Source organism: Orbicella franksi, chromosome 3 (genome assembly GCF_964199315.1).
Source record: "Orbicella franksi chromosome 3, jaOrbFran1.1, whole genome shotgun sequence".
Lineage (NCBI taxonomy): Eukaryota > Metazoa > Cnidaria > Anthozoa > Scleractinia > Merulinidae > Orbicella > Orbicella franksi.
The window spans coordinates 6,015,132-6,042,470 of record NC_138147.1 but is presented as its reverse complement, the minus strand read 5'-3'; the positions used below and the strand labels follow the sequence as shown (position 1 = coordinate 6,042,470).

The following is a 27,339-nucleotide window of genomic DNA, read 5'->3' as shown; positions in this document are numbered from 1 at the left end:
GTGACGAGGGAGAGCGGATTCCTTATTTCACGCTTAACGGCCAGCTTCGCTTGCCGAATTTTTTTCTGCCCTCGCTGGGAGCCCGTTCGTAGGCTAATGGCATGAGAGCAGAAACCATCAACCATTCAAATGCACCCAAATGACGTCATAAACCCGTAGACGAGCCTGGTGGATCTACAGGAATTAAATTTCGATATGGGGCCAAACAGTACACTAGGTGAACTGAGACGCAGATTAACCCTCAACAAATCATCGGTGAGATCTGGACAGGACGGTCTTAGTGCTATATCCTGTAAGGCTTATATCAGAACCCAAAGCGATTGTTTCCACTGCTTTTTCGAGTTCTCCCAAACTCTCGATCATGATTTTTTCTCGCCACTCGATAAGAAACTGTTTTCCATTTTTAGAAAACGTTGCGAGAAAAAGAAAGGAAAAACACTTTCAAACTGATACATTCCACATTTCCACAACGTTTTCTACGAAAAGATTCCAAGAGGGCTTGTGGACAAAATAAATATGAAAAAAAAAACATGCTAGCGTAAGTGGTCTAAGTGTTTATTGCGCAATTTCGATTCGCTTGGTTAATTGAAGCCGGCTAAAATCTTATTAATCAATGCAGACATGCTTTAAAGCTTACAACGTGCATACCGGATTGCTTTGTTTTATCTTCTTAAACAAAGCAAGAATGATTGACTAGCGTGATAACGTTTGGTCGTTTATTGTTTTCATTGAAGCGTTTTAATCGCGAACGTGATCCCTTGAGGATAAAGTCCGTTCAAGTAAGAATAATTATCATCGAACCCTTTGAATTACATGGTTATTATTATTCTTATACAACGTCAAAACGTAAGGGTTATAAACTTTTAGTGCAGATTGACGTGCAGGGCAGAACTGTCTAATGGCCTCTTATGCCTACACACTGGCTGAGGTAAGTTTAACAGTTACTATCAGATGGCTTAACTATCAAACATTTCAACGTGATAAGTGAAAATGACTTATTATACGATTGGGCAATCTATTCATTATCTTGAACGAGTCGGTAACCAAATACTGCACTCGTGTGTTAACAGTTTCAACTGTCAGTTTAAAGGCAAAAGACAGAGTTGGTGGGTTGAACCTATAATCAGAGAGCCTTTGAAATGGAATAGTGATGAAATTATCAAAGGGGTGTTTAAAGTTATCTCAACTACCAAGTATATAAAACAGTTATAAACATCAACCGTATGACTTCGGTGCCAACTCCTTCAATACCTTATGCCGGTATATATACAGAGTACTCATTTCATATTCTTAATTTCTAAGTTATGGGAGCAAATTACACCTGTTTGGTGTTTTGTCTTTTAACTCAACTCAATTATCATTTCATGGGTTATTCTAGCCGGAAGTTTACATAACGATAAATCACTTTCTCCATAGTTAGTAGCTAACTGTACTTTCTCTAATCAGTAGCGCGGATCGTTTGGTGTTGAAAATATTATTTGTTCTGGCTAGTTGACGTTTCTTCCACGGCTGTGAAGGGTTACGCTGTGGAGGGCATGTTATCACGCTTCTCCAAGTTACGTAAAGGAAAAGCAAAGTAAAGTTTAGCACAAAATATCGATGAACCGTGGAATTGATTCTTTCCGCGTAATAATTGCTGAAAACATGATTGTTTTTTTCTCATTTGCAGCTGGAAGCTTTGGTGAGTTACGTCAATTGCACCTTGGCTCGGGACAGCGATCTTGACTGCCTCCCAATTAAACCTCCACAGAGGCTATACCAAGCGCAAAAAAATGGCGTACTGTTTTGGTGAGTGAACGAAACAACTTTATAACGTATGGCAATAAAAGGTAAACAACACGTGATCCGTGTCATTCTCTGTAGGACTGTATGTGGCACGTGCAGAAATCGTGTCACAACACTTACCCTACCCACAAATGAATCCAATGCAAGGCCCAGTCCGCACTACACCGAAGAAATTTAATTGCTACGGTAAAAACAACCCTCCACACAAATCCGTCACGAAAAAACGGAGCTTCTCGAAAACTCTCTTCAAACCGGAGAAATTTGAAAACGCTGGCTTTTCGTTTTAATGGGGACAAAAGACATTTTGAAAACGGAGCTTTTCGAAAAAAGATGACGTCACGATAATCACGTGATTTCCCTGCCTGAGTTTCCTTCAAACACAAATCTCTTTACTCTGTTTTGTTCATGGTTTACCGTGTTCCACAATCTTCTTGACTCTGTTTTCACGGTGGTTTACTGTGATTTGACAATGGGTTAGTGTGATTTGACTATCTTTTGACTCCGTCTTGACCTCTGTTTATCATGTTTTGACTATGTTCTTGACTACTCTGTTTTGACCATGGTTTACCGTGTTTTGACCATGGTTTAAAGCGTTTTGACTTTGTTTTGACCGTAGTTTATAGTATTTTCACTCTGTTGTGACCGTGGTTTACCGTGTTTTGTCTTTATTTGACCTTTGTTTGCCGTGTTTTGGCTCTGTTTTGACCGTGGTTTAATAAATGAATAAAAACTCCGTCAATGGGGCTTTTCAGGGCCAATGAAACCAAATGATGAAACAAATAAAGCAAATGAACATAACATGGTTAAAAATCTCATCTGGCAGGAGGCAGACCGGTTGGCTATTCGTAGTGGTGGCCGAGAAGTTGAACTAAGGTCTACTGAGAAATAATTCCAGCTTGGTGGTCAGAGCTGGACTTAGCTTGAACCCGGGACCTCTGGATTTCAAGTCCGGCGCGCTAACCACTCGGCCACGCTGCCTCCTCCTTAGTGTGTTTTGATTCTGTTTTGAGAGCTATACTGTTTGCGGAATTTTGTAGGGCTGATTTAGGATCCCGGACCGCTGAGAAGCTGGAGAAAAAAAATAAGGGAAGATACTGTATGTCATTTGTGTCGTTCTAAGATTTTATTTGTATTCCTTTGTCTTTTTTTTTAGTAAACTGTTAAACCGCGTCCGAAGAGGAACCGTACCCTGCATAAAGATAACTAAACGAGTGAAGAATATACATCAAGCATTGGAAAATCAGAATCTTGTTATCCAGGGAGCGCAGCACATTGGTGTTGAAGTTCAGAACATTAACGCAGAGGATTTGTGGAGTGGAAAGGTATGGGCTGTGTCCAAGTCAGTTTTGCACATATTTACAAGTAGGTCAGGTAGTATATAGTCTTGACTTGGTTTAAAAGCTTTCTTTTCTATCAGTTTTTTCGTCCAAAGAAGGCAGTTGATGTGCCTTTATCTGTGGTGACATAACTTCAGCCGCGCCCGGTTATCTTTGGACGGATAGATCTTCTTATGGCTAAACATCTAGAGAATGCTCTAGAGTCCTGACGAAATTCTTATTTTGTGGTTTTTGATTCCCCAGGAACCTTGTCTTTGTTAATAGCTTCATCATGATAATTTTTATTTTCTCTTTACGGCACTAAGTGCCGAAGAAACTTACATTCTATCTTGTTTGATACAGTGTACCAGTTTTTTGGCTTGATAATTATGTACCGTGTTAAAATTAAAGGTCATTCATTCATGCTCCAGTATAGACTGATATGATCAACATATTTTTACCAGGAGTCTGCCGTCTTGGAACTCCTTTGGCAAATTATCAAGGTAAGTTTAAGACCTGTATGGTTACGACTCGTTCTGGCATTATGTTTTAGCTTGTTTTAGCACCTGTTGAGCACAAATACTCATTTTTAACTGCGGCATGTGCTCACTCGTCCTGCCTCCTTCATGCAGGTTTTCTCTGGTTCCATAAATGCGGTGATATTTTGCAAAAGTGAATGTCATCTATCGGATTACTTGTTTTTATTGTAAAATAAACTTGTTTTTCGCTCGTTTCAAGCGATAATTGGGAACAAAGATTTAAAATACTGTTGACATTACGATACAAGAAATTCGACCCCATATCCTGGGGAGAATTTCAGAGCTGTGCGAAGCTTGTCGTCTGTAATGGTTGTTTTTCAGTAATTGATTTACGCGTGTTAACTTCCGAGATTGAACAAAAGCCCTGTTTCGCGGCAGCCCCAATGAGATAGGTTTTGCCCTAAACCTTGGAGTAGTTTATGATTTTCGATTATATGTAATATTTCAGGTTGGTTTGCTGTCTCATGTAAACGTCGAAGAACATCCGAACTTAACGATACTGCGCAAATCCAGTGAAGACTGGTCCGTGTTTGTCAAGGTAATGTCGATTTCTTTTCTATTTTTCACTGCCTTGAGACTGAAAAAAAATACCACTTTGTTACATGGTCGTTTTTGTTTCAATATAATATCTATTCTTTGCACAAAAATTGACCAGACTGATTTTGATATAATCACTGAAGCTTTCTCCAGAAGAACTGATCATAAGATGGGTAAATCATCATCTAAGGCACACAAATTACCGAGGCCCAGAGATGAGGGACTTTGACAGCAGTTTAAAGGTACGTAGCAATTTATGGAAGAAGAACAGAAACCAAATATTTACTGAAATACATCACGTAAAAACATTAGAACACTGTCATGACTTCATAATGGAAAGGAATTTCATTTGCCATTTTCTACATTCATTGACATTTACTGACACGTCCTGTTTCACAATTTTTTCTCTCCAGTGTAATCTCCCGTTTTTCTTGACAATTATTTCTTTTTAACGCTTTGATTCTTTCTTAAAGTTGATGTTTGCCTTTTCTTCTCCTCGTGTAGGACTCTGTAATATACTGTCATCTTCTAAACCAGTTGGCTCCAGAAAGGTTAGATTTAATTCAGCGTTATTCTCTTTGGTCCGTTTTTGATACGTGTAGATATTCTGCCCGACACATCTACAGACTGTGTGCCTATTGGTGACAATAAAATAGAACTCGTACTGTAACAGCGCACCGAGAACCCGGACTCAATTGAATATAAGAGATTAAATCATGCGCTGTTAAACTTAGATAGGATTTAAACTGAAGCTATCAGAAAATTCTAGCTGCTTTGGGGTCATCTTAGATGTCATAAAAATAACTTGTGACAGAAATATATCAAACGAAAGTCTACAACTATAGAAAATATTATCAAACGTGTATTGTCGTTCATAGATACTTTATGCTAAAAAGGGTGGATTTCACTCATACATTAAAATATTCTCAATGTTGACCTCATGAACAGATGTACGCTTTCTCCTTTGGATGAAGAAGACTTGTTCATAAGAGCAAAGAAAGTTCTTACTGCGGCAGAGCTAATAGGCTGTAGGAAGTACCTAACCCCCCACGAACTTGTCAAGGTAATTGTGGATACCTTATCTTAGCCACGTAACAAATAACGATTCTTCAGTATCTACAGGTATATTACGAACTTACAACTTGACCAGCTCCCAGTTGACTTGATAGCTCAGTTGGTAGAGCACTGCACCGGTATCACAGAGGTTATGGGGTCGAATCCCGTTCAAGCCTGAATCTTTTTTCAGGCTTTAGTTTCATAGCTGCTTGATCTGTGCATATAACTGCTATGATCAATTATGTCGTCATGACAATGATTTCTGATCGTCACTTGCCTCCGGTGGTCTAAAAAAACGGAGGAAAAACTATCTGTAGTAGCCTGCTACACCAAAATTTGATTGTTTTTTTCAGGGAAATCCACGGTTAAACCTAGCTTTCATGGCAAACTTATTTCATACCATACCAGGGCTGGATTATGCTGTTACAGATATGGACACTGTTAGGCTTACAGAGGAACTCAACACCGCTCTTAGCAGGTACTGCGGACCTATAATTGATATGTTTGTGGACTAAATGACAGTCCCGTTCAAACCTGAATTTTTTAATATTTTTTTTGTAGGTTATATTTTTGCAATGCCTACTGAAGCTGGCGCGGCTTGTATAACTGCGATAATCTTGCACTTGGTAGAACTAGATGAAATTCACTCTCTTGCCCTAGTCTCGCAGATCAGTTATATGCCTCAGCCTTCAGCTTCGGCAAATAATTGATCCGCCTGTTCGCCGCTGACAAATCACGATATTTTGCTCAACCTCGTCCAATAATTGTTAAATACGTGTATCATCAGTTAAAATGCATTGAAGCAGTTGAAGGCCAATAACTCTGTTCTCTTTCATTATTTTAATTTGTATAATACTTTATCGAAGGTAAATTTTGTCAACCAGCAATTGAATTTTTCTTTTGAGATGTCGATTTGCCGAAGAAGAACGCAATGTCCTGCTGCAAGTGAGAAAAGAGATGTCAGAGGAATTTAAAGACGTTCGCAGGAAGTTAGAAGAGAGTCTAAGAGAGATGGAGATTCTTAAAAGGAAAGCTTTGAGACTGGAGGACGAAAACAAACATCTCGTACGTATCACGATTGAAGAAGCTCAGTCACGGTACTTTGAGTTATTTTAGTCGCGTACAAAATTACCTTTGAATTGGAACAACATGAAAATAGTAGTTAACTTAGATACAAAAACACCAAACAGACGATAATAAACTATAAAGGAACAAGGATAGTTAAGGATGGAAAAGATTAACACGGATTACAAACGACCAAACCAAACTTCTCAAGATGTACAAACCGTGACATAGCTCCATCAACCATACCCGTCACTTCTAACCTTAACCACCTCCCTACAGCGGCCACTTCTCTACGCCGGCCGCATATTTTCGTCCCATTTGGGAGATTTGCTCTTGTTTTAACCTCCCAAAAATGGCCTCCTCTCTAAGATGGCCAGTAAACTCTGCCACTGGGGTGACCGTTGTAGAAAGGTTCGACCGTAACTGAAATAAAGGGAATGAGGGTATTGTTCCTAAACTCAAGGAGAATGCACATTGTATATATTAAACTATTGTTAAGGGTTGTTTTTTTTATTTTGTTTGGAGCACAGTTGTGCATTCACTATAATTTCAGCTACACAGCGATATAGACTTATTAGTCACTACTATTCCACTCAATCTTGTTCACATGGTATCATTCAACAGAGTCAGTCGTTTTCGCGTCTTCCAGGTTTTGCTAATAACTATAACCAGAAGCATATCACCTTGAACAAGGTGATATGCTTCTGCTATAACCTAATGTTCCGGATTCAAGTACACACTCATTATTCCCCAAGTTTAGTTCATTAGTTCTTGATTATACTCCGAATATTACTTTCTCAAGCCAGACAGAACTCTGCAGATGCAACTTATCTCAGACCATGCCTTATCGTCGTGTGTTACTCCCTCGCCTATAATGCTTTTAAACGGAATCTCAACAGTGTCTCGAGAGGGAAACAGCGAACTAAAACACACACACACACACAAAAAAAACTTTCGACCATGTGCGTTCTCGTTTATTGCAATACTCCAAGGGTTTATGGGAGCTACAATTTTGGGCCAAGAGGGATTATGGGTCACGACCCTCACACATGCTCTTTTGGACGATTGAGTTTTTATCCAAGGCCAAGGAGTCCTGGTTAAAAATTAAAGGTTTCTCCCCATTAAACCAGCTAGATTCTAATTTCTTTTTTCATCATAGACTGGTTGTGAAGAGACGCTGCGACTGTTAAAAGCAGAAAACTTACTGCTTAGAAGTCAACTAGCTGACATGAAAGCGATGGAAACTGATTCTCAAGCGACAATACAAAATCAAGAGATAACAATAAACAGTTTGAAGAAGGAGAAGGAGGTGTGTAGCTTTGAATTTCTAATCGTGAAATGCACTCGAGTGCAATGTGAAATTTTAATCTCGTTCCATGAAAAGATCTATCATCATATGATAGATCAGTTATTCATTCTGCATTGTTTGATGAAACTCATGTTACAGTTGTGTCTTATCTCTAGATACTTGGAAAAGAATACGTTGAGAAAGTTAATGAACTTGAAAACAAACTCTCGGCAACTTCAAGGAAACAAACAACCATGGTTCTTCAAAAAGAGGCTATCACGCATGAGCGAGACGTAAGTAATAAATGACAATATAACGAGGGTCTCACAAATCTTTGACATGTCTATTTTTAGATTCCCTTTACCTTAACTCATGTTACTGCACGGATCAAATAGCTTTTTGCTCTCTTCCTGTTTTGACCACAATGTTTTGTTGTTTTGGTTGTAAACAGCTTTTAAAACGGAAGCATGACAAATGTGAAGCGGAGCTCAGTCGACTTCAAACTCAGGTAGCTGAAACCTCTCTGATACATTAAGACCCGAATCAAACGTCGAAATTCACATGATACGAACTAAATTGCAATTTGAGTCGATCCAAACGGGTAAAGCTCGACCGTTGGGTTAACCGTCGAACTTAATTCAACTTCAGATTGACTAACACGTTCTATACGTCTTCTGCTTCACGCGGATAGAACCGACCTACCGGTCAATCTTAATTTAGTCGGACGAATTCAGTTCAGTCAAACATCGAACTTATCATGAACTTAAATCGATCAGTTTAGTTGGGCTCACGAGATCGAAGTTCGACGTTTGACCTGGGCCTTAATCTTCCATTATGCAAGGGGGTCTATCGTGCAATATAGACTTACGTCTGACCAGCTGCCCTCTTAGATTACCCTCCAACTACTATCACGCTATTAAAAGCAGTAACTGCAAAGATACAGGCTTCTTGTTAACAATGTCACCTTCTGGTAGCTTTCTAATGTAGCTCGCGTTTTATTTGACAGGTTGATCGTCGTCAGCGACATGTTCAACAACTTCGTCAACTTTTCAAATATTTTACTACAGACAAGAGGCTTGCAGAAACACTTTATGGGGTAAGTAAACTTCTTATTTATTGACCACCTATCTGAATGTCTGACTGACTGACGGACGGACGGACAGACGGAAGGACTGACTGCCTGACTTACTGATTGACTGACTAAGTGACTGACCGACTGAATGAATGACTGACCAACTCTCTGACTGACTGACTGACGGACGGACAGATAGACGGACGGAAGGACTGACTGACTGACTAATTGATAGACTGAATGACGGACTGACCTCTTTTCTGACTGACGGACGGACGGACAGATATACTGACAGACGGAGACATGGACGGAAGAACTGACTGACTGAATGACTGACTAATCGATAGACTAAGTTACTGACAGACTGACTTATTCTCTGACTGACTGACCATAACTATGGACTGACTGACTGACTGTCGGAAGGACGTTTTATTTTTAAGGACAGTCAAATGGATTGATTGACCGATTTCCATGTAACGAGCTAGGCAAAAAGCACTTAAACGGGACTGGAGTGAGAACCAAATCCAGCTATTGATTAAACTACTAAACAGTCATTCCCAAACTGAATTGGTGATCTAAACATATTGACTTACCCGTTCTTTCTCTAGAAATTAGATGCAAACTCTTTGCAAAACGCTAATGGTAAAAACAAAGTGATCAAATGTAAGTAGTTTGGTTTGATTTATCTTACCCTTTTTAGGCATTTTAAAGTAACTAATTGTATCTAATTTGTTCTTTGCAACTTTTTTTAAGTTTGTCATTGTGGAGGTCCATCCTTAGAGGAAACAACACCACAAGTGTTTCTATTGAAAGATAATTTTTTGTTTATTTTCAACAGCGAAAAGGTATGTTGCGTTACTTGCAGATTGCCACAGAACAATCAATGCAAAGATTTTAAAATATAGAAAAATGTTCCAAAGACGGAATTAATTTCTTTCCCAGTTATACGAACTAAAGTTGAATCCCGCTAATTCGAACCCAGTTATTTCGAATTAAATCCCCCGTTTTTTTTAACTGAAAACGGTTTCCCTTGGATCTGCCCTTCAGTCATTTACTCTCAGCTATTTTGAACTCCCGCTATTTCGAGCTATTTTTTGTTTCCACCGAGAGTTCGAAATAGCGAGGTTCAACTGTGTTTTTCAAACCAAACTATTCTTTTTCGGTATGGTCATTTTACATGAAGTATTCATCGGTTTATTACCAGTGAATATTTTATCCCCTTTTGAGGAGAAAAAACCTTGAGCAACAAAGGTGGGAGACAGTAGGAAACTCGGAAAAAAAGTAAGAATCTCGGTTGTTCCGGTGAATATGATGTCCTGTCTGAATACTGAAGGAATTTTTTTCATAATTGCGTTGCAAGCAAACAACAGATTAGGCCCCGCCTACACTACGGCAGAGAAGTTTGAAAATAAAGGTTTCATTCTGGAAACTCATCAAATGTTTTCCGTCCACACTACGCCGGCGGAATTTAAAAACGCAACAATCACCGATCATTTTGGATTTCTTTTGTAGGAAAACTCTGGCAAAGAAATCTCATGGTTATCGTGATGTCATCATTTTCAAAAAGCTCCGCTTTCAAAATGTTTTCTGTCCACACTACAACGGAAAGCCGGCGTTTTCAAATTCCTCCGGTTTAAAGAGCGTTTTCGAAAAGTTCCCTTTTAATTCGTGACGGATTAGCGCGTGGACGGTAGGCCGTAGAAATAAAGCTGCGTTTTCAAAGTTCTCCAGCGTAGTGTGGACGCTGCCTTAAATGATTTCCTTGATTCCACTTTAGGATGAAGAACCTCAAGACGTGCTCCGGCTTGATCATGCGTCAGTTAATAAAGAGAAGAGCGGAGTTTTACAACTGAAATTCACACAGAGAGAGGTACAGTGAAAAACTGAAAAAGAATGGTGCATTATGAGACTGTTGATGGGTTTTTGCCTCCGAATAATAAACGCTGAAAAAAGTAACTTCATTATAATAGAAACAGTGATCTGTCAAGGTCGTTACCATGGAAATTCAATTTTCAAATTTTCTTTTCTTTCCTTTTCTTTTCTTTCATAATTACAAAAAATTATTGCCTCCTTAGCTAGTTCCAGAACTAATCGAGGCAGGAGCAAGGGAAAGAGAATTTCCTCACGTCACTGATTTTCATTTTCTTGTTTACGTTGCACAAGCGCTTTAATCTTAGCCCAGTACCTACTATCACTCAAGTTCTCATTGATTAGTAACTTTTTGGTATTTGAAACTACTTAGGTTCTTCTTTTAAGGGAAAAAAGGCAAACCTGACTTGCAAAACGCCTCATAATTTTATTGTTTCGCTATTGCGCAGTTTCAATTGCGGTGTGCTGTTCGTTGCTGAGCAAAATAACAAGCGAACATTTTACTTCTTGCTCGTATTTTACCGAGCAATAACGCAGCTTGTAAAACGTTCTTCGCGTTTCCTGCAAAACCCGTCAAGTAAGGTGTATGCATGATATCTTAATAACTTTACATATCTTCCCTCAGGTGTCCTATTACATAAGCGTTTCACCCACATCACAGCTCAGAGAGTTACAGCAGGAACTTGAGGTATCCGCTGACTGGTGGACTGAAAGACAAAGGACTTCACCTTGTTCCAGATTCAAAGACGTCGTTCAAACGAACATGTTGACTAGCGCTAACAACAGGAGAAAACTGAACCTCAAATCCCCTTCACTCATAACAGCCGACGTATGATCATTCTCATCTCCATAGCCCTTTTCGCTTCTCATAGCCGGCGGGGCCTCGCACGGGACACAAAGGGTCCGTCGTATCGTGTCAAGGCACCACCGGCGAAGGGAAGCGAAAAGGGCTTTGGGGACGAGAATGTTCGTTTTCTCTTGTCAAGACCCCGCGGGTTAAAAGAAGTGAAAAGGGTTATGGAACGAAAATGACGAGTGATGCATCTGAGTCGATCCCAGGTTTTCTGGGAAAGAAGTTGGCAAAACCGCATATGCTGCATTAGGTAGTGTTTATCTGAACTCTAATGGTATGATGCGATCCATGCTCAAAATACATCCTGCCTTTCCACTGTGTCCAAAAAAACCTTTCGTCCTAAGTTGTGCTGTGTGATTCCTTTTCTTTGTTTCGATTTGTTCTATAGCCTTAGAAATACCACTTTTCGCTAGCTTGCGGGAAGACTGCTCAATCCCCGAACTTTTTAATAACGAAACCAGTTTAAAGTTTGTCATTACATTACAGGGTTTGTTTGTCCGGAAAAGAAAAAAAATTGGCACCTTGGATACAAGCAACATAATTACGGTGTAACAATTGTTACGTGAAGTACTTTTCCTTACAACACCTAAATCCAAATAAACAGAAGGAAATTTTGCCCAACTATTTTCAGGGACCATTACTGGAATGACACTCCATTGTTTTTGCATGAAGTTTAAACACCCCCTAGCTAAAAAGCCAACTAGAAAACTGTTTTAAAAAGCACTTACAAAAATTCCTATTTACCTGAAAGTTTTTGAAGGCCTTTCCCTTTGAGCCGCAACGTTACAAAGAACGTGTTCTTAAGTAGGCATGTGAAAGGGCTGCTTTCTTCAATAAAAGGCATACGAAAGGGGTAACGTTTCTGTCAAAATGGTATATGAAAGGGTTACGGGTTGGACCTCTGGGCGAAGGCTCGACAAAAAAAACTTTGTTGAGTACCTACCCACCTCCCTTCCCGGAACTACACATGCATCGTGCTGTTGTCGATTTTCTTGTTAATCCCTGTTTGCATGTGTATCCCTTCCTTTTCAGCGTTGAGTAAACTACTCGATTTTTACCTGTCTAACGTTGAAGTATCTAAAGAGTTGATACGACGTCAAGGCAGTTCGATATCAATTCCAGTCAATGAATCTGAACATCAACAATGAATATGGGCCCTGCCTCCTTCACAGTCGCGCGCGCGATAGTAAACTCAATACAATACTAGGTCATTTCCGACTTTGTGCAATAGGAGTCCTCGTGCTAAACCTTTCATATGAAAACGAGTTTGATTTCCATGAAAAGAACCTATAGAAGGAACACATTTTCATATGAATGGTTTTGCACGAAGACTCATTTTGACGCAGAGGCAAAAGGCAACTCGGAAGTGGCCTATTAACTAGTGAAGAGGAGCGCAGGGAATCATGAGGAGGAGAGTACCGGGCGCAAGGAACCAAAGAAAAGTGTTTCCTTGTACATGCTCATAAAGAGTATTTCGTTGGAAAAGTGAGCGTCATGTATTTATCCAAAGGTGATTTTTAATGACCCAGAAAACAAAAGTATTCATTAAACGATAGGTTTATTAGCCAGTATTTACAATTGCATTCAAGCGGTGTAGAGTTGCTGAACACACTTTTCATCACACGGTGCTCATTAGATTAGTGAAGAATTAAGAAATAAAGTTCCCTCAATTAAGTTGCAAGTTAAAGGTGATGTTTGCATCCAAAGATTACTCGAAATAATCTTACGCAGCCTGTGCCATTTGAACCCGAAGCCCAGCGTGTTTGTGTTTTTAATTCACTCTGAGGTTAAATTCACACTAACTGGCATTTATAACAAGTAACGTTCATTCCCAAAGGGAAATGTTCACTGTTTAAGTTACAAAACGCGAGATTTTCTGTTGATTTTTTGAGGAAAAAATTCATAGAAAAGAATTGAAACAAAATGAACGAAGAGAGGAGAACTTCTAGATAAGCTGAAATGATTTTAAGTAATTTTTCGCCTCGCTTTGTCCAACAGATGCGGTTCAATATCCTTCTCACAATTGTTTCTATACAATTATACAAATAATATAACAACAATAAATAATTGCCACAAATTTCCTGAGGGGTTAATAAGGCGAATTGCCTTGGTAGTTTTCTTTTATTCCGTTTTGTAGTCAATCAGTCAAATTGTTCAAAGAAAATCCGTCAGATAGGAAGAAGGGCTCTAAACTATGAGCCTTGAGCCAGGGATGTACCGAGATTCACTCCATACGTTCGATTCACCGCAGTTGTGAGGTCGTCTGCCGCACTGTTTGCACCGGCGATATTTATCACACTGTTCATGTATCAGCATGCCAGGACTCTGGGCACGCCGCCGTTCCTCAAGTTCCAGCTCATGTTTACGACACACATTAGCGGCCCAAGAGTCTTCAAGGGAGCGACGAGCGTCCACACGCTCTTGATGACGAAGTGCGCGATCTAAAATGATGCTGCGAAAAAACAAAAGAAAGGCACAAGAGGAAATTACCACTTCAGTCTAAAAGAAGTGCAAATATTATTTCTCTAGACAGATGGGATTTGGCGTTAATTTTACCTAGACTACAAGTAGTCCCTCTTTCGCTTGATTCGACGCGCTTGACGCGAAAAAAAACTGAGAGAAAAAAATGGCCGGAAATCCCGCAGTTTTCTTTCGCGTCACGCACGACGGATTAAGTCAAAGAGGGACCACTCGTAGTCTAATTTTACCCGCCGCTGCGGATTCGTTAACGCGAGATAAATTTTCAATTTATTCTCCGTTAACGCGGGCAATATCGAATTTCTTCTTAAAATGAGAACAACTATAAGGGATGTGTCAATGTCTCACCAAATTGCCAAAACTTTCATTACGAGATGTATGACAATACGCCAGGACAATTAACTATGAAAGTAGGTAATTTAGTGATCTAACATTAAAGGATATCTCAGTCCCGTGATATTAACGGAAAATTAGGGACTGAACGGTACCCGCTGGAAAGCTCGCCCAAATCTAGCAACTTATCATCTTAAGCAGGTGTAGGTTAAAGAACTTACTCTCTACGAGTCCTTTCAAGCATATCCGACTCCTCTTTCTGATTCTGTAGATCTTTAAGAATAGCATCCCTCTTCCTCTGTGCCACCATTTCCAGCTGCTCTTGATACAACTGATGCGCTCGTTTCTTTCTGTCTATCAATTTCTCCTCTGTCGCATCAAGAACACCGAATATAGGTGCTTTAGAGTCTGGCTCCAGTGCAGGAATAGGAAGGGGCTTGAAGCGCACCTGAAAACACAAGGTATAATGATGCTAAAGCAGTTTTTAACCGAGTGTCGCACAACCAACACCAAAGTCATCACTCTGGCCAATCACGAAGGACACGGACAATCCAGTGAACCAATCAAGGCTCGAAGCAAATACATGCAGCCGGCAGAAAGCGCGGGAAAACGTTTACAAGCACGCTGATTGGATGACAAATTGGTACGGGTTTTTTCAGCCAATCGCTTAGCCACCTCAAAGGCCTTCAGCATAATCCGGGGAGAGAATTACCCCTATCGACAGCACGTATCTTTACTACATGGAGAGGAAAATTAATTCTTACAGAAATGACGATAACAACAAAAAAAGTAAAATAAAAGGCAAAAACAAAGGAAGGATGTGGAGAAACAGAAGTCAAAATAATCAGCAAATAATGCAAAACACCAAACACGCTTCTAGCAAATTTCTGAGAAAACTTTTTGGTAAGACTACTAACTAAACTAAGTAGATTGAAAACCATGGCAGCTGAATGCCACTGGTAAACTGTAAAGCTACCTAGTAACCTAGCTTTTAACACTATCAACCTAGAACTGTCTAACAAAACTGTAGTACTCTACCATTCTTCCTCCTGGACTTCCGCGCAGACGCAACTCTGCCGTTTGCGAGAACGGCACAATAATCTGGGGTTTGGGCAGACGTAAGAACTCAGGCGGTCGACGCAGCGTACAAGTAAAAGTCTTCCTGACCTCAATCTGAACAAAAGCAGCACTCGGTAACAGTTTACAGTTAAAAACGTTATCCTTACTAAGATGTCCCTCTTTTCCCAATTTAGGAAATTCTGTATTTTTTTTTTGATGCTTATTCGTTTGAATAACGTAGCTGTTATCACGACACTACTTCACCTGATCAGAAACGTTACAAGTTCCATCGCACCAAGTTGTGTTTTATGAATTACCAAACATAATAGTTGTCTGTCTGTCCACCCACCCGCCTACCCGCCTTTCTGTCTGTTTGTCCGTCCGTCCGTCCGTCTGTCTGTCTGTCTGTCTGTCCGTCCGTCTGTCTGCCTGTCTATCTGTCTCTCTGTCTGTCTGCCCGACTTCTGACTGCCTTCTTCTCGGTTTAACAGTCAATCTGCCTGCATGTCTGACTATTTAGCACGCACACTACATAGCCCACTAGTTCTCTCTCAAGACAAAATCTAAATCTAATGGCTCCATTTTGGAGAACAATTATTGAGAAGAAAAAATTCTACCAATTATGAGTTCCTTGATATACCCATGATTTGTTTCCTGTAGCGTTTCTAATGTGATGGTTAGCGTCACTTGTTGTCTGCACGACAATTCGACACTGAACTCAAGTCACCCTTTTCAGAATCTTCAATTCTGTGTCAAGACTTCTATCTCTACAAATACACTACTGAAACAGACCTGGGAATAAAATCAAGAGAAGCTGCAAAAGGCATAGAAGTTCAGAAAAGGATCTAAATTGTGAGTGTCTTTCAATTTCCTGTTTTGAGTTTCGTTGTTACCCCGACAGTAACGAAGCAAGAAGTTTCAATTGATGTTGTTACCTGTGCATCCAGCGCTTTACGATAAGCGTCGCTGCCCATTCTCTTCTCTCTCAAGTACTGTTCCCGTTGTAAGGCCAAACTGAAATGGTAGAGTGTAAATTTAGTTTCGCCTGTGCGTGCACCTGTCAAGTTCAACACAGCATAAGACAATACAATGAAACATAAGCGATTTTTTTATGGTATTGTACTTGTGTTCGCCACCAAACGGGCATTTCGAAAATGTCTAAATTTGAACTTAGTAGTCTTCAAACTGATTAAATTAGGCGATTCTAGCTTTCTATTACCCCTCGTTAACTTACTCTTCTGCCAGCTGAACCTGCTCCAGTCTTTCAAGAAATTCCTGTTCTTTTTTCAGTTTAGAAAGCTTCTCGTGTTTCGTAAGTACCTAGAAAGAATTCATATCACCATTGATCAGCAAAATGGAAGTATCACTTGAACAAAAGCGGTTCTAATATTTGCGCTACCGATCTTTGTATCGATGCAAGGCGAGTTCAAATTACAAGGATTACAGAAAGCCGTTGGACAGTGACTTACCTGACCACCAAGTTCTTTAGAGTACTCATCTTGCTTTAGATATCGGGGAGGTGTAAGGGGCCTGTTCTGGAATAAGTAGGACCTCTGCAAAAAGGGACAGTTTCAAGTGATCACATGTTGAATGTAATATTACATAGAAGATATTACATGCCAGTGTCAAGATATAAATTTTATTTTTGAGGGGTAAAAACAATATTTTACGAACAAGCACAGCGAGTGAGTAAAAATATTATTTTATAACACAAGAAAATAAAATTCATATCTTTAAGCCACTATGTAATTTTCTTTTTGTTATACAGTATAGACTAACATTTACTAACTGTTTGCACAAACAATCATGAAAAAGTGGCAAATGATGTCATCAATATCTTCACTAGAGAGGATATGGAAAACATGCCACTCAGGTCCCGGATATAGTTTCGTATGAATTCTACAGTTGGTGTATTCTCCAATAAAACACTTGTGTCTATATGATAACACATGATAATGTGCCACGGTTTTATAGCTAGACAAGCTCCCTTAGCTTTTTCGACCAAAATGGAAACATTTGGAAGGGACTGTAAAATCCTATATTTTATGCACTACAAAAACACGTTAATTAAAATGTCAGAACAAAATTCTATTTCACAGGGATAGAATTAGTGATCAAATAATAGAAATACAAATACTATTGACATTCATAGTACCAGATTCTCTTATCATGGATTCCCAAGCTGTGTACAAACTTCAGAAATTTAGTATAACTACTAGCTCCGTGAATCTAATTCTTCTTTCCTTGCCTAACTTAATAAACTTCACTCAATACACAGGTCTGTGAGGCGACAAACAGAAAATAACAGATTGAAGTTACTTACACAGAATTCTGTTGGTCTTGTGCCAAGTTTTTCCTGAAACATAATAATATGGTTTGCATAAACTTAAGCTTGCACAGTGGCACATATTAAAACCTTTGGACTTAGAAAAGGAGACATTGGAAAACTGCATGATTGTATAATTAATAAGGTAAGACTGAAAATCAGAAAATTGTTAAAAAGGAAATACCTTAACTGCCTCAGATACCCCAAGATTAAATGCAGCCACCTTCTGATTGTAACCACGGTTGTTTAAGTTCTTGTTCTGCAAGAAAGAAACAATTAATTTACTTTTTCATTTAATTTACACACCAAGCGAACACTGAATTCAGTAGCAATAAAATTACACAAACAAAGCATGGCAAAGGAAGCTTAGGAAGACTAAGGTTGTCACTTCGCCTTGCACCTTTCAGAGATGTATGGCATGCTTTAAAGTACAGGATACAGGATTGTCAACTTATGGAATTCATTAGATAAAGATTAAAAACTGTGCAAAGGTTCGGTAAACTTTAAGAAAACTCTTAAAGTAAAGATGCTTGATGAGTTTTTGAAACAAGAATAGTGTTACACTTTTTAATTCATCGTATTTTTATTGTATTTGTATTGTTCGCTGAAAAACCCATTTTTGGGAGTGTGCAATAAAGTTTCATTTATTCATTTGTTTAAATTTCGAATTTTGTCTATTAAAAAAGGAGCACTGTGCAAGCTTTTTCTGGACACGGATTTGCCAAATGCTGAAAATCTCGAAACTGCATGAATAAGTGAACTCAATAAACTTAAAGCATGTACACAACATCTACTTAAAAAAGAAAAAAAAAAAGAACAGTCAGCTTGCACCCAGAAGCTACTTTTAACAAATCACTTTTATCTCACCCAGCCATAAGCAAATAGAAGACAAAGTTGTTGCGCATACCTGTTCCTTAAGAATTGCCTCTGTGTCCTTCTGTTGTTGGTACTGCTGTAGAAGGCGATCCTCCTCAAGTTCTCGCTGACGACGCTCCTCAGCAAAGTAAATAGGTACATTTTTCTGGGAACGTTGGTGGCAAAGGTAACATAATTCCTGTCCTGCCCTGTCACTATGACTACATCTGTGATTGACAAAGTTCACGAGTTAAAAACATAAAGTGGTATATCTACAGATATAGTTGATATCCTATAATTTTTGATGAATTTCACTAAGTAGTCCTTCGACTCGACAAACCAAATGTCCAAATCAACTGTTTTTTTTTTTCCAATCTGGAATAACAAACTTTTCTGTCCTCTCCAATACTGCATTTCAATTAATCTCTACTAGCTGGGAAGACTCAGAGCTCAAATTATTTTATGTTATGGAATTAACAAATTAGAAATATATTGAATACCTGTTAAGCAAAAGCCGAAAAACATTTTCCAGATCAATATGCCCTTATGAACTGTACCATACCTTAGTCTCGATGGAGAGACAGGAGAATGAAGAGTGTCTCCTGCTTGATCACCAGGGGATTGCTCACGTCTGATTGCATCCTGCGTAGGACTTCTGGTGACCTTGTTTACTGTAGATCCTCTTATACCTTTGGGAGGACCAGCCTTCAGTGGACTCTTAGGTGGAGTAGGAGGCGGTGTCAAGATAGGTTCTGAAACATTATAAATCACACCAGTGGCTTTGGCAGGGTGAAGAGGAGTACGAGGACCATTTGCAGGAGAAAGTCTTGATGGACTCTTTGGAAGGGCTGCAAGTTTGTCAAAATTTTAACAGATTATAAATGAAAAATCCATTTATTGTCTAAATTAGGGTTTAAACTAAGTTTGAATTACATAACCAAAGTAAATACAGCATATAGTAAGTTAATCACTGTCTCTTTAAAGTTTGAGGGAAAATATCAGAAACCAAAAATAACTAATCAAAATTAAGTACCAATAATCTATCCATTTACAGTAAATGACTCCCTGATAACAAAATCTGTAGCTTCAAGATTTGAGAGTATCTTCTTGCATCCTCCCATAGTATTCACTTTGTTACTTTGTATCTAATTTATTGAAAGTGTGAATATCAAGTGAAATTAACACTTTGATTGTGATGTTCTGGTACGGACTTGGGAATACATTGTAATTGGACTCCTAAATAAAATTACTTACAGGGGTAAATCTGTATCAAAACAAAGGCCTAATTCAGAATGTCTTGGTGAATTCACTCATATCATTTCAAGGGAACCTGAAAAACAATCTTACTTATCACATAGTGGTATTTTCTTGGCCATGAAGTACCCTGGTGATTTCCTGACAAAAGTCTAATTTGCTTCAATTTCTTTGTAAACTGTGGAAAGGTTTTAACACCAAGAACCAAAGCTTGCTTTTCAGGCAAAGCAGGTAATGATGATTTATGATTAAAGCAAACAGCAGCCATTGATGAACCATCCTTTGAGGATTGAAGTTATAATGCTTCGGACAGTGAATAGATGTCTCGTGAATTTTATCAAACTTATAAACATTCTGTTGCTATGGAATGCAGACATATCATATCACGTGACTTCCTTGATGTATATCATTAAGCAGATACTAATAATAAGACATCTGCCATTAAGGATATAGAATTAAAGATAACACCTTGTTCAAACAAAGTGAGTATACTCATTAATAATTTACAAAATATGTCTACTGCAATCTTACATGTAATTCAACAGAAAAGTTCAGAATTTTAACAATGAACTGTGTTCAAAATAGGGAAATTTATTTCCTAGTCATAAGCTTTAGTTATCATAAGATTGCACCAGGACCCAATGTTCTGAATAATGGACAAAATTGCAAAACTTTTCATCAGTTTTTCAGAAGAATGAAAAATATTAGTTCATTAAGCTACCACCCCAATAATTGGAACCATAAGCACTTTATTTATTATTCATTATTTTAGGCACATGGAAATTAAAGGCTTCTGTTCATGCATTTCAATGATTTCTGGTATAATTTACAAAATGAATGTAACAAGCTGAGGGTGAGCACACAGAGATGAGAGAACCAGGTTTGTTCTTAAAATGATATTGTAACTTTGATGTTCAGAATAACTTAGCTACAACTCCAGGCCAAACTCAAACTTTGACCAAAAATTAAAAAGCTTGTTAAGCATCAAACTGTTTTTAGATGACCAGACACTTCTAAACTAATACAAAAAATATTGAATGTCTTACTCAGCTACACATAACATAAAATTTAAGACCTAAAGAAAAATACAGTTTACATATTTGGACAAACTGTCAGCTTAGATGTTACTTTAGATTGCTAAGGCTTGATATATTCATTTACAAACAAATAAACTTCATCCACATTGAAACACAGTCAGAAAGTGTTCTGTTTCACACATAATTCTGCTGGACTTGTTTATTAGTGTTAATTAAACATCACTGTGAAAGTTTACTGGTATACGTGCATAGTTACATGAATGACCTTATTTCATTTCATTTAATTCAAACTAAAGTACTTCATTTCCGATTTCTCTTTATGGAGTCAAATACGGTTTGTTACTGTTAAGCAAAGATAACAAGAATAAATTAAGGGAATCATCAATTAAGGGATTATAACTGTCTTGCTGTCCCAACAAATTCTCTGAGAAAACTCAGTGAATGAAATGTGAAAGTTGGGTCATCAACAAAAACTGTTTCAACATTAAGCAATGTTGGATGAGTAAAGAATCACATTTATTTAATTATTTTTGTTCCACCAAAAATGTTTAGTTCAAACACCATTTAATGAAACAGCCAAAGAGAAATTATCAATTAAAAGTTTGAGACCTGAATTTCTCTTATACAATAGTTTTGTTAAGTTGCCATATTGTTACTTACTGTGGTCAAGGTAACAGGATTAAATACTTAATGTAAATAAAACTTTATATTAATTAACACCTCAGAGAAATCAACAACATAGCATGAAAGGTTTTCTATTCTATTCCAAGTGTAAACATCTGAGATTACTAAATATGATCTTAAATCAGGAAAAAGTTTTAATACTTGAACTTTTATTCCTTGAGAGTAATTTTGTTGAATAATAACAATGTTAAACTAGTCCACATACATTTATCTCTTTTATGATAATTTATAACACTGTAACACCGAATTTGAACAAGTTTGACTTTCATCAAAACAATAAATATCAAACACAAATTATGTAACATGGATGCTACTATCATTTTCTAGTTGACTTCGGACCAGTCAGTTGTGTATACAAGTCTTAATGAATAAATGAAATAATTCACTGTACACACAAAATGTAACCATAGAAATCTAGTTAGTATGATAAGCTTTGAACCAAAAAACTCTCCATCAAGATAGTGATACAAAAAAATCTAACTTACAGAAGTTCTAAGAAACTAATAGGAAAATATATACCAGTTTGTAAGTAATGATCTCTGTGCTCTCCACTGATCAGCATACTAGTTGTCAATACTAACCTTTGCAAGAATCTTCCTTGTCATGCTTACCATCACCCATTGTTTCATCACTAGCATTTGCTATCAGAGCACTATATCTGCTGTATTTGGCTGTGTGATGATTTTTTGAGGGATGCTCCAATAAGTTATAAATTCTTGAAAATGTACTCATCATATTGCTGTAAGCATCAGGTCTAGGTTTTTTAGAGTGGGCTATCATAGTTTATCATTAAAAAGTACTCAGTATTTCAGTAACAGCCAATTTCTTACAATGAATATAACTAAGCGCAGATATACAAAGCATAGGTAACAACAGTGTACTGGTTACTATGTACACTGAAACTTGAGAGTTTAACTTTCTGCTACGGTTGCCATGAGAGCAATGTACCAGTAGCTCAGGTCAATTAAATAGATAACCTTACCGACTTCAAGATTAAAATAATTAACTAAACCTTTAAACCACAACCTAAGAGTGAGTCAAACTGTAAATTAAAATCAGCAGGTGACTGGACAAATGTTAAACCCCCAATGAAACTTTATACTGAACTTTATAGTGTTCGTGTTGAGAATACTTTGAATTTCTGCATTTGATCTTTGAAGACTTACATCGACATGCATAGTACCAGCAGGGTGGAGTCAGTTCTTTGTTGCACTAAATTATGCAGATATGACAGCAGCTCAAATTTGAATAGTTTTTTACAAATTATGCAAGACTGCACACAACAAACCACATTATAAAATAAATTTCAATACTTGAGATTTGAAAAGATGCAAAGTTCAAGAAATTACTAGTTAACACAGAAAAGCAAACAATAACACAATGTCAACATTACACATGAGCTTGATTTTCATTTTCATTTCAGCAAGTAAAAACGGGCTTTAACAAAAGTTCAGAGTCGGAATTAACTCTTTTATAAAGAAGCTCACAAAACATGTACATATAAATTATCTCAAATGAAACTGAATCATATGATACATGTATCTGTACTTGCAAGGCAACTTTTCAAAGTTCTTCCTCTAAGGAGCTATGTCACAGTTTTCGAATCTTGAAAAGTTTAGCCTAAATTTTACAAGTTTGTCATTTGTAATCCATGTCAATCTTCTCTAGCCTCTTGACTCCCTTTGTTTCTTCATGGTTTATTATAACTGTCTCTGTTGGTAGTGTTTTTCTTTCTTAGTGTAATATTCCTCCCTGGGTGTTGTTATTCATGAGATGGTAATAAGGAATGGGGAATTGCGATGGCCTGGGACATGCCTAGGCCAGGGCAAGATGTGTGAGGAATCCAATCAAAACCCGGTCTTCCTATGGATGGGCGGGTGGGGTGCACTAAATGCTTTTTAAGTTTCCTTTAAGTTAAAGGTAATTTTGAACTCACTGAAAATAACTCAAAATTCTGTGACTGAGCTCCTTTAAACTATAACTAAAAGTGTCCCATTTGCAGTCTTATGAAATCAGATGGTATATTTAGGTTTTTTACAATCTAAAATAAAAATTAAGTCGTTTGTTTACATTTTGTTTCCCTTTATAAAGTAACTCACCATCCTCTTCTTTGGGTAGGTCCTGCTCTCCCAGCAGTGGTTCTACAACAGGTATTGGCCAGGCTTCCTCCTGTTCTTGGGGTCTTTCTTTGTCAGGAGTTGCCACATCTTCTCTTGCTACCTCGCCCCCATTGAGTTCCTCATCCTGCTCTGTGATGGTAGGCATCTCTTCTTTTCCGAGACTTTTACCTGGGCTTCCTCCTTCTCCTGGAGTAATTCTAAGGGTCATAATAATATTCAATAATCATTTATTAAATATCACACTGCCGTACTCAAATTAAAAAAAAATGTAAAATATGCTAAAACAATATTAGTGGTGGGTCCACGTTACATTTATCAATAGAACTGTAATTATTAAGGTATGAATAATTTTATCATAATTGGTGTAGCATTTTACATACCTTGGTAAGACCAGAGTGTTACTAGTATGTGGGCGGGGACTAAAAGGCTCTGACAAAACAGAGTCAGCAGTTCCAGGTCGCTGGAAGTTTAGAACATTAAAATTAGCTGTGTTAAATTATGCTGTTCAAGGAAAGAAGGGGCAAATGACTGTGGCATAACAGTTAATAAAATATGTACATAATTATATAGAGATTTTGGTTCTTACTGCGGTTGAGACACTTAAACTCGTAAAGTCTCTCTCTGTCTGTCTAGGAGAATAAATGGGCACCCGATCTGCATATAATTCTGAGAGATTGGAGGCAGCCCATTCAGTAGTCTTCTTCCACAGCCATTATTAGGGTCGTCATGCAACACTTCTTTCCAGTAACTGTTGTGTGATGACCCTAATAATGGCTGACAAGGAGACTATCCACTCAGAGGATGTAACTGGTTGAGCTGATTCACAATACGAAAACTAGGTTAAGGTATGAGGTTCAAGTCTTCAGGTGGTTGTCATCAGTGTCTGCATTCACATTAGAACTTTTAATTCATTCAGGTTGGGTATGAAGCAGGTTAGGGGTTTTAAAATTTATTGCATTGTCTTCTTTTTTTATTTTGATTAGTTCTGAGTCATTTTTTGGTGGTTTTCTGTTGTTTTTGAAAAGTTATAAAGAAGTCCAATATCACAGATCCAACCGGGTGGCAGTTTGGATAATGTGAATAATAATGTTGTATGATGTCTTCAACTTGTCTTGCTTACACAACAGGACAAAGTTTAGGACGTACTTTTGTAATATATTAACCCTCTAAGTTTATCAATCATTTTGCTTAAATATTCTCTGAGGGTGGTAAAGGGTATTTTCGTGACCTGTGATCGGCCCTTTTTATTTCCTGTGAAATGTGAAATAGCCATTTTTTCCCTTGTGAATCATGACTTCCATAGTCGCTGTGAACTGTGATTTTCCAAAACGTTCTCTTGTATTTTCCGCGAAGCGCGAAATACCAATGTTGTATTTTTTTTCGTGAATTGTGAAAGGGCTGCTTTATTTTCCGTAAAACGTGATCTATACCCCCCCCCCCTTTACCACCCTCTTCTCTAAGTTACGGGGGTAAGAGTAGGATCTCTAGCTACCCAGCAGTCATAAAAGATCAAGAAAGCCAATTAGTAGAACTATTTTATTTCTGCCATAGCTTAATAGTTTCACTGAATAAGCATTAATGCTTGACACACAAAGATCAGCAGTGTCATTTTGCCTCAAGTGATGCATTCCTGAGTATAAAGAAAATGCATGTACCCCCAGGGGAGGTACTTTGGGAATTTCTGGGTGGGGATGTGCCGCTGGGACCTTGGAACCCTTAGCCTATACCAGAGCTAGTTCAGCTGAATTTTGCTACCCTATACTAGAGTAAACTCCCCAAATCCCCCATCTATCGACACTATTGAGGCTGATTTGCGTAAATTTAAACTTTCTGATTTGATTTTTTTAAAAATATTTTTGAGTGGTAATTCGTGGTTTCCTTAGTCTTGATAAAATCTTCAACCAACTAGTCAGTTTTGTGAAAAATGATACCCTATTCTGGACCCAAACGCCCTGATTTATATACCCTATCCTAGAGTAAACTGCTTGAAAACCATACCCTTCACAGCGGCACATACCTATATAGCCCATATATGGCAGTGCCCCCCCCCCCCCCCAGGCATGTACCATACTAACAAACATTCATGCATAGTTAACTTACATTAGACAGTGCATGAACTAAGCTACCAGAGCCATCCATACTCCTCAAGAACTCCTTATAGAACTTCATTTTCACTTTGGACTCCCTTATTGACAACCGTCCAATGCCAGCAAAGTGGAACTCGACATTTCTTTTTGCTTGCACAGATCTACTGAGAGCCTGGAGGACTTCTTTCACGCAACTTTCTACAGTGTCTCTATTGAATGGAGTCTCATTTGAAAGTGCAGCAAAATTAAGCTGGACCACTGGAATTTGACCTACAGATATAAATAGTAATAATATTATTTCAGAGTCATTTAAGAGCCATGTAGCAGGAAAGATGAAATGGAATAACTTGAAAATTCTTGTAAAACAATTGACTTTAGGGCACACCAAATGAAATACATCAGCTTCTAGAACACAATGAACTTCCCTTATCAAGTTATAATGACTTGATAACTCAACCACAGCGAAACATTAAGTACCTCGGTAACACCTGAACCCCACAAAGGAAAGAATAGAAATACTGGCTATTGTTATAATTAATTTACCTGTGATGTGATGTTTGGTGTAATTCAGGGCATGAGTCATCGCAAACTTCTCCGACAGCATAAAAACTGGTCTTTGGATCTGAATGTATTTATTATTCCCAACGTCCAGTTTTTTCTGCGTGTACGTAAAGGTACCGAGTCCTGGAACACATACCCCCTGTAGGAAAGAGTCACGACACTTAGTAGGTGTTTACACTTTGGAAGACGGTTTTGGTTATAAACAATACGGATCCTGAAATTCTTAACTTTAAACGAAGTCACGGCGGATCATGTAAGCTGAACCCGATCGTTGATAGTTATTTGACTTAAAGAGATCTGCAGTAGTGATTATAAAACTTTCTCGAGATTTCAATAAACGCGCGAAGCTCGCGGTACAAGAAACATTCCATTGCACGTGCGTGAAGTGAAATTTTGGAACACTGAATTTCCTAACCTTTTGAAGCGCCATTTGTCTTTCGATGAATTTCGACACATTGTCCCATACATTCACGATATCTGCAACATCAAATTATGGTAATACACTCAAAACGAAACTCAGCAAAGCAACATACATAAAGGCAGAAAAGGCAACAGACAAGGACTCGATTATGGGAGTCCTTGGTTTCTCAATTAACTTACCTTCTTCCGTAAGCTTCGGTATCGCTGAAAACCGATTTTTCCTCGCTTCTGATACCAGTCCATACATTACCTCAGCCATTTCGGCAAAAATTGCCGACTTTTGTATCTAAATGCGATAACTTTTTATCTCAAAACATCTGCCTGCCGTGAACAAACGCGCTAATAAGGGACTTCGATTGCGATACATAATCGTTGCTATGACGACACACAGCGCACCGCAAAATGGCCAGCGGAAATAAACTACTGCCTTAGTGCCTAGTGCCAGGTCACCTCAGCAATGTACACTTCAAACCTTTTCCTTCGACGGGTATATTTTGTGGGTTGCAGGTTGTAGGTTGCAGGCTGAAACGACTTGTTTATTTGAGTTGAAGTCGAATAAACCCCAGAATAGAGGCTAACCACAAGCAACCTAAGCTAATTTAGGCTAACAGGAGTGTCATTCCGGCTAACCGAAGTGCTGAGTAGACTCATTCGGACTTTTAAGTCCGAGTGAGAAAAGTCGATTTTTCAACCTGCAACCTGCAAAACATACCTGCCCTTTTCCTTGTATAAGACTTCAGAAAAA

General features: G+C 38.2%; 2 protein-coding genes across 2 annotated transcripts; one reads left to right on the top strand and one right to left on the bottom strand.

Annotated features, from left to right (window-relative positions):
• Positions 1 to 666: 666 nt before the first annotated feature.
• On the top strand, positions 667 to 11,904 carry LOC145480912 (uncharacterized). The gene is made up of 18 exons (XM_081459253.1): positions 667 to 928; positions 1,670 to 1,788; positions 2,939 to 3,107; positions 3,566 to 3,604; positions 4,089 to 4,178; positions 4,321 to 4,419; positions 4,682 to 4,728; positions 5,126 to 5,240; positions 5,587 to 5,711; positions 6,139 to 6,298; positions 7,458 to 7,607; positions 7,763 to 7,879; positions 8,038 to 8,094; positions 8,593 to 8,682; positions 9,267 to 9,321; positions 9,412 to 9,503; positions 10,436 to 10,528; positions 11,153 to 11,904. The coding sequence occupies exons 1-18, from the start codon at positions 899 to 901 to the stop codon at positions 11,360 to 11,362; spliced, it is 1,857 nt and encodes a 618-aa protein (XP_081315379.1). The 5' UTR covers positions 667 to 898; the 3' UTR covers positions 11,363 to 11,904.
• A 1,158-nt stretch (positions 11,905 to 13,062) lies between these two features.
• Positions 13,063 to 27,304, bottom strand: LOC145480911 (coiled-coil domain-containing protein 81-like). The gene is made up of 15 exons (XM_081459252.1): positions 26,775 to 27,304; positions 26,590 to 26,651; positions 26,157 to 26,313; positions 25,627 to 25,883; positions 23,907 to 23,986; positions 23,506 to 23,723; positions 18,994 to 19,279; positions 18,484 to 18,658; positions 17,761 to 17,835; positions 17,574 to 17,606; positions 16,720 to 16,803; positions 16,485 to 16,570; positions 16,186 to 16,264; positions 14,413 to 14,639; positions 13,063 to 13,832 (listed from the first exon to the last, which is right to left on the bottom strand). The coding sequence occupies exons 1-15, from the start codon at positions 26,851 to 26,853 to the stop codon at positions 13,568 to 13,570; spliced, it is 2,163 nt and encodes a 720-aa protein (XP_081315378.1). The 5' UTR covers positions 26,854 to 27,304; the 3' UTR covers positions 13,063 to 13,567.
• Positions 27,305 to 27,339: the final 35 nt, after the last annotated feature.

Coding starts and splice junctions, on each gene's coding strand:
- LOC145480912 (XM_081459253.1), top strand. CDS start 899: ATGGCCTCTTATGCCTACACACTGGCTGAG. Junction 929..1,669: donor ATGCCTACACACTGGCTGAG/GTAAGTTTAACA, acceptor TCTCATTTGCAG/CTGGAAGCTTTGGTGAGTTA. Junction 8,683..9,266: donor TTGCAGAAACACTTTATGGG/GTAAGTAAACTT, acceptor TTCTTTCTCTAG/AAATTAGATGCAAACTCTTT.
- LOC145480911 (XM_081459252.1), bottom strand. CDS start 26,853: ATGGCTGAGGTAATGTATGGACTGGTATCAGAAGCGAGGAAAAATCGG. Junction 18,659..18,993: donor GTCTCTCCATCGAGACTAAG/GTATGGTACAGT, acceptor TGTCAATCACAG/ATGTAGTCATAGTGACAGGG. Junction 14,640..16,185: donor GTAAAGCGCTGGATGCACAG/GTAACAACATCA, acceptor TTGTGTTTTCAG/GTGCGCTTCAAGCCCCTTCC.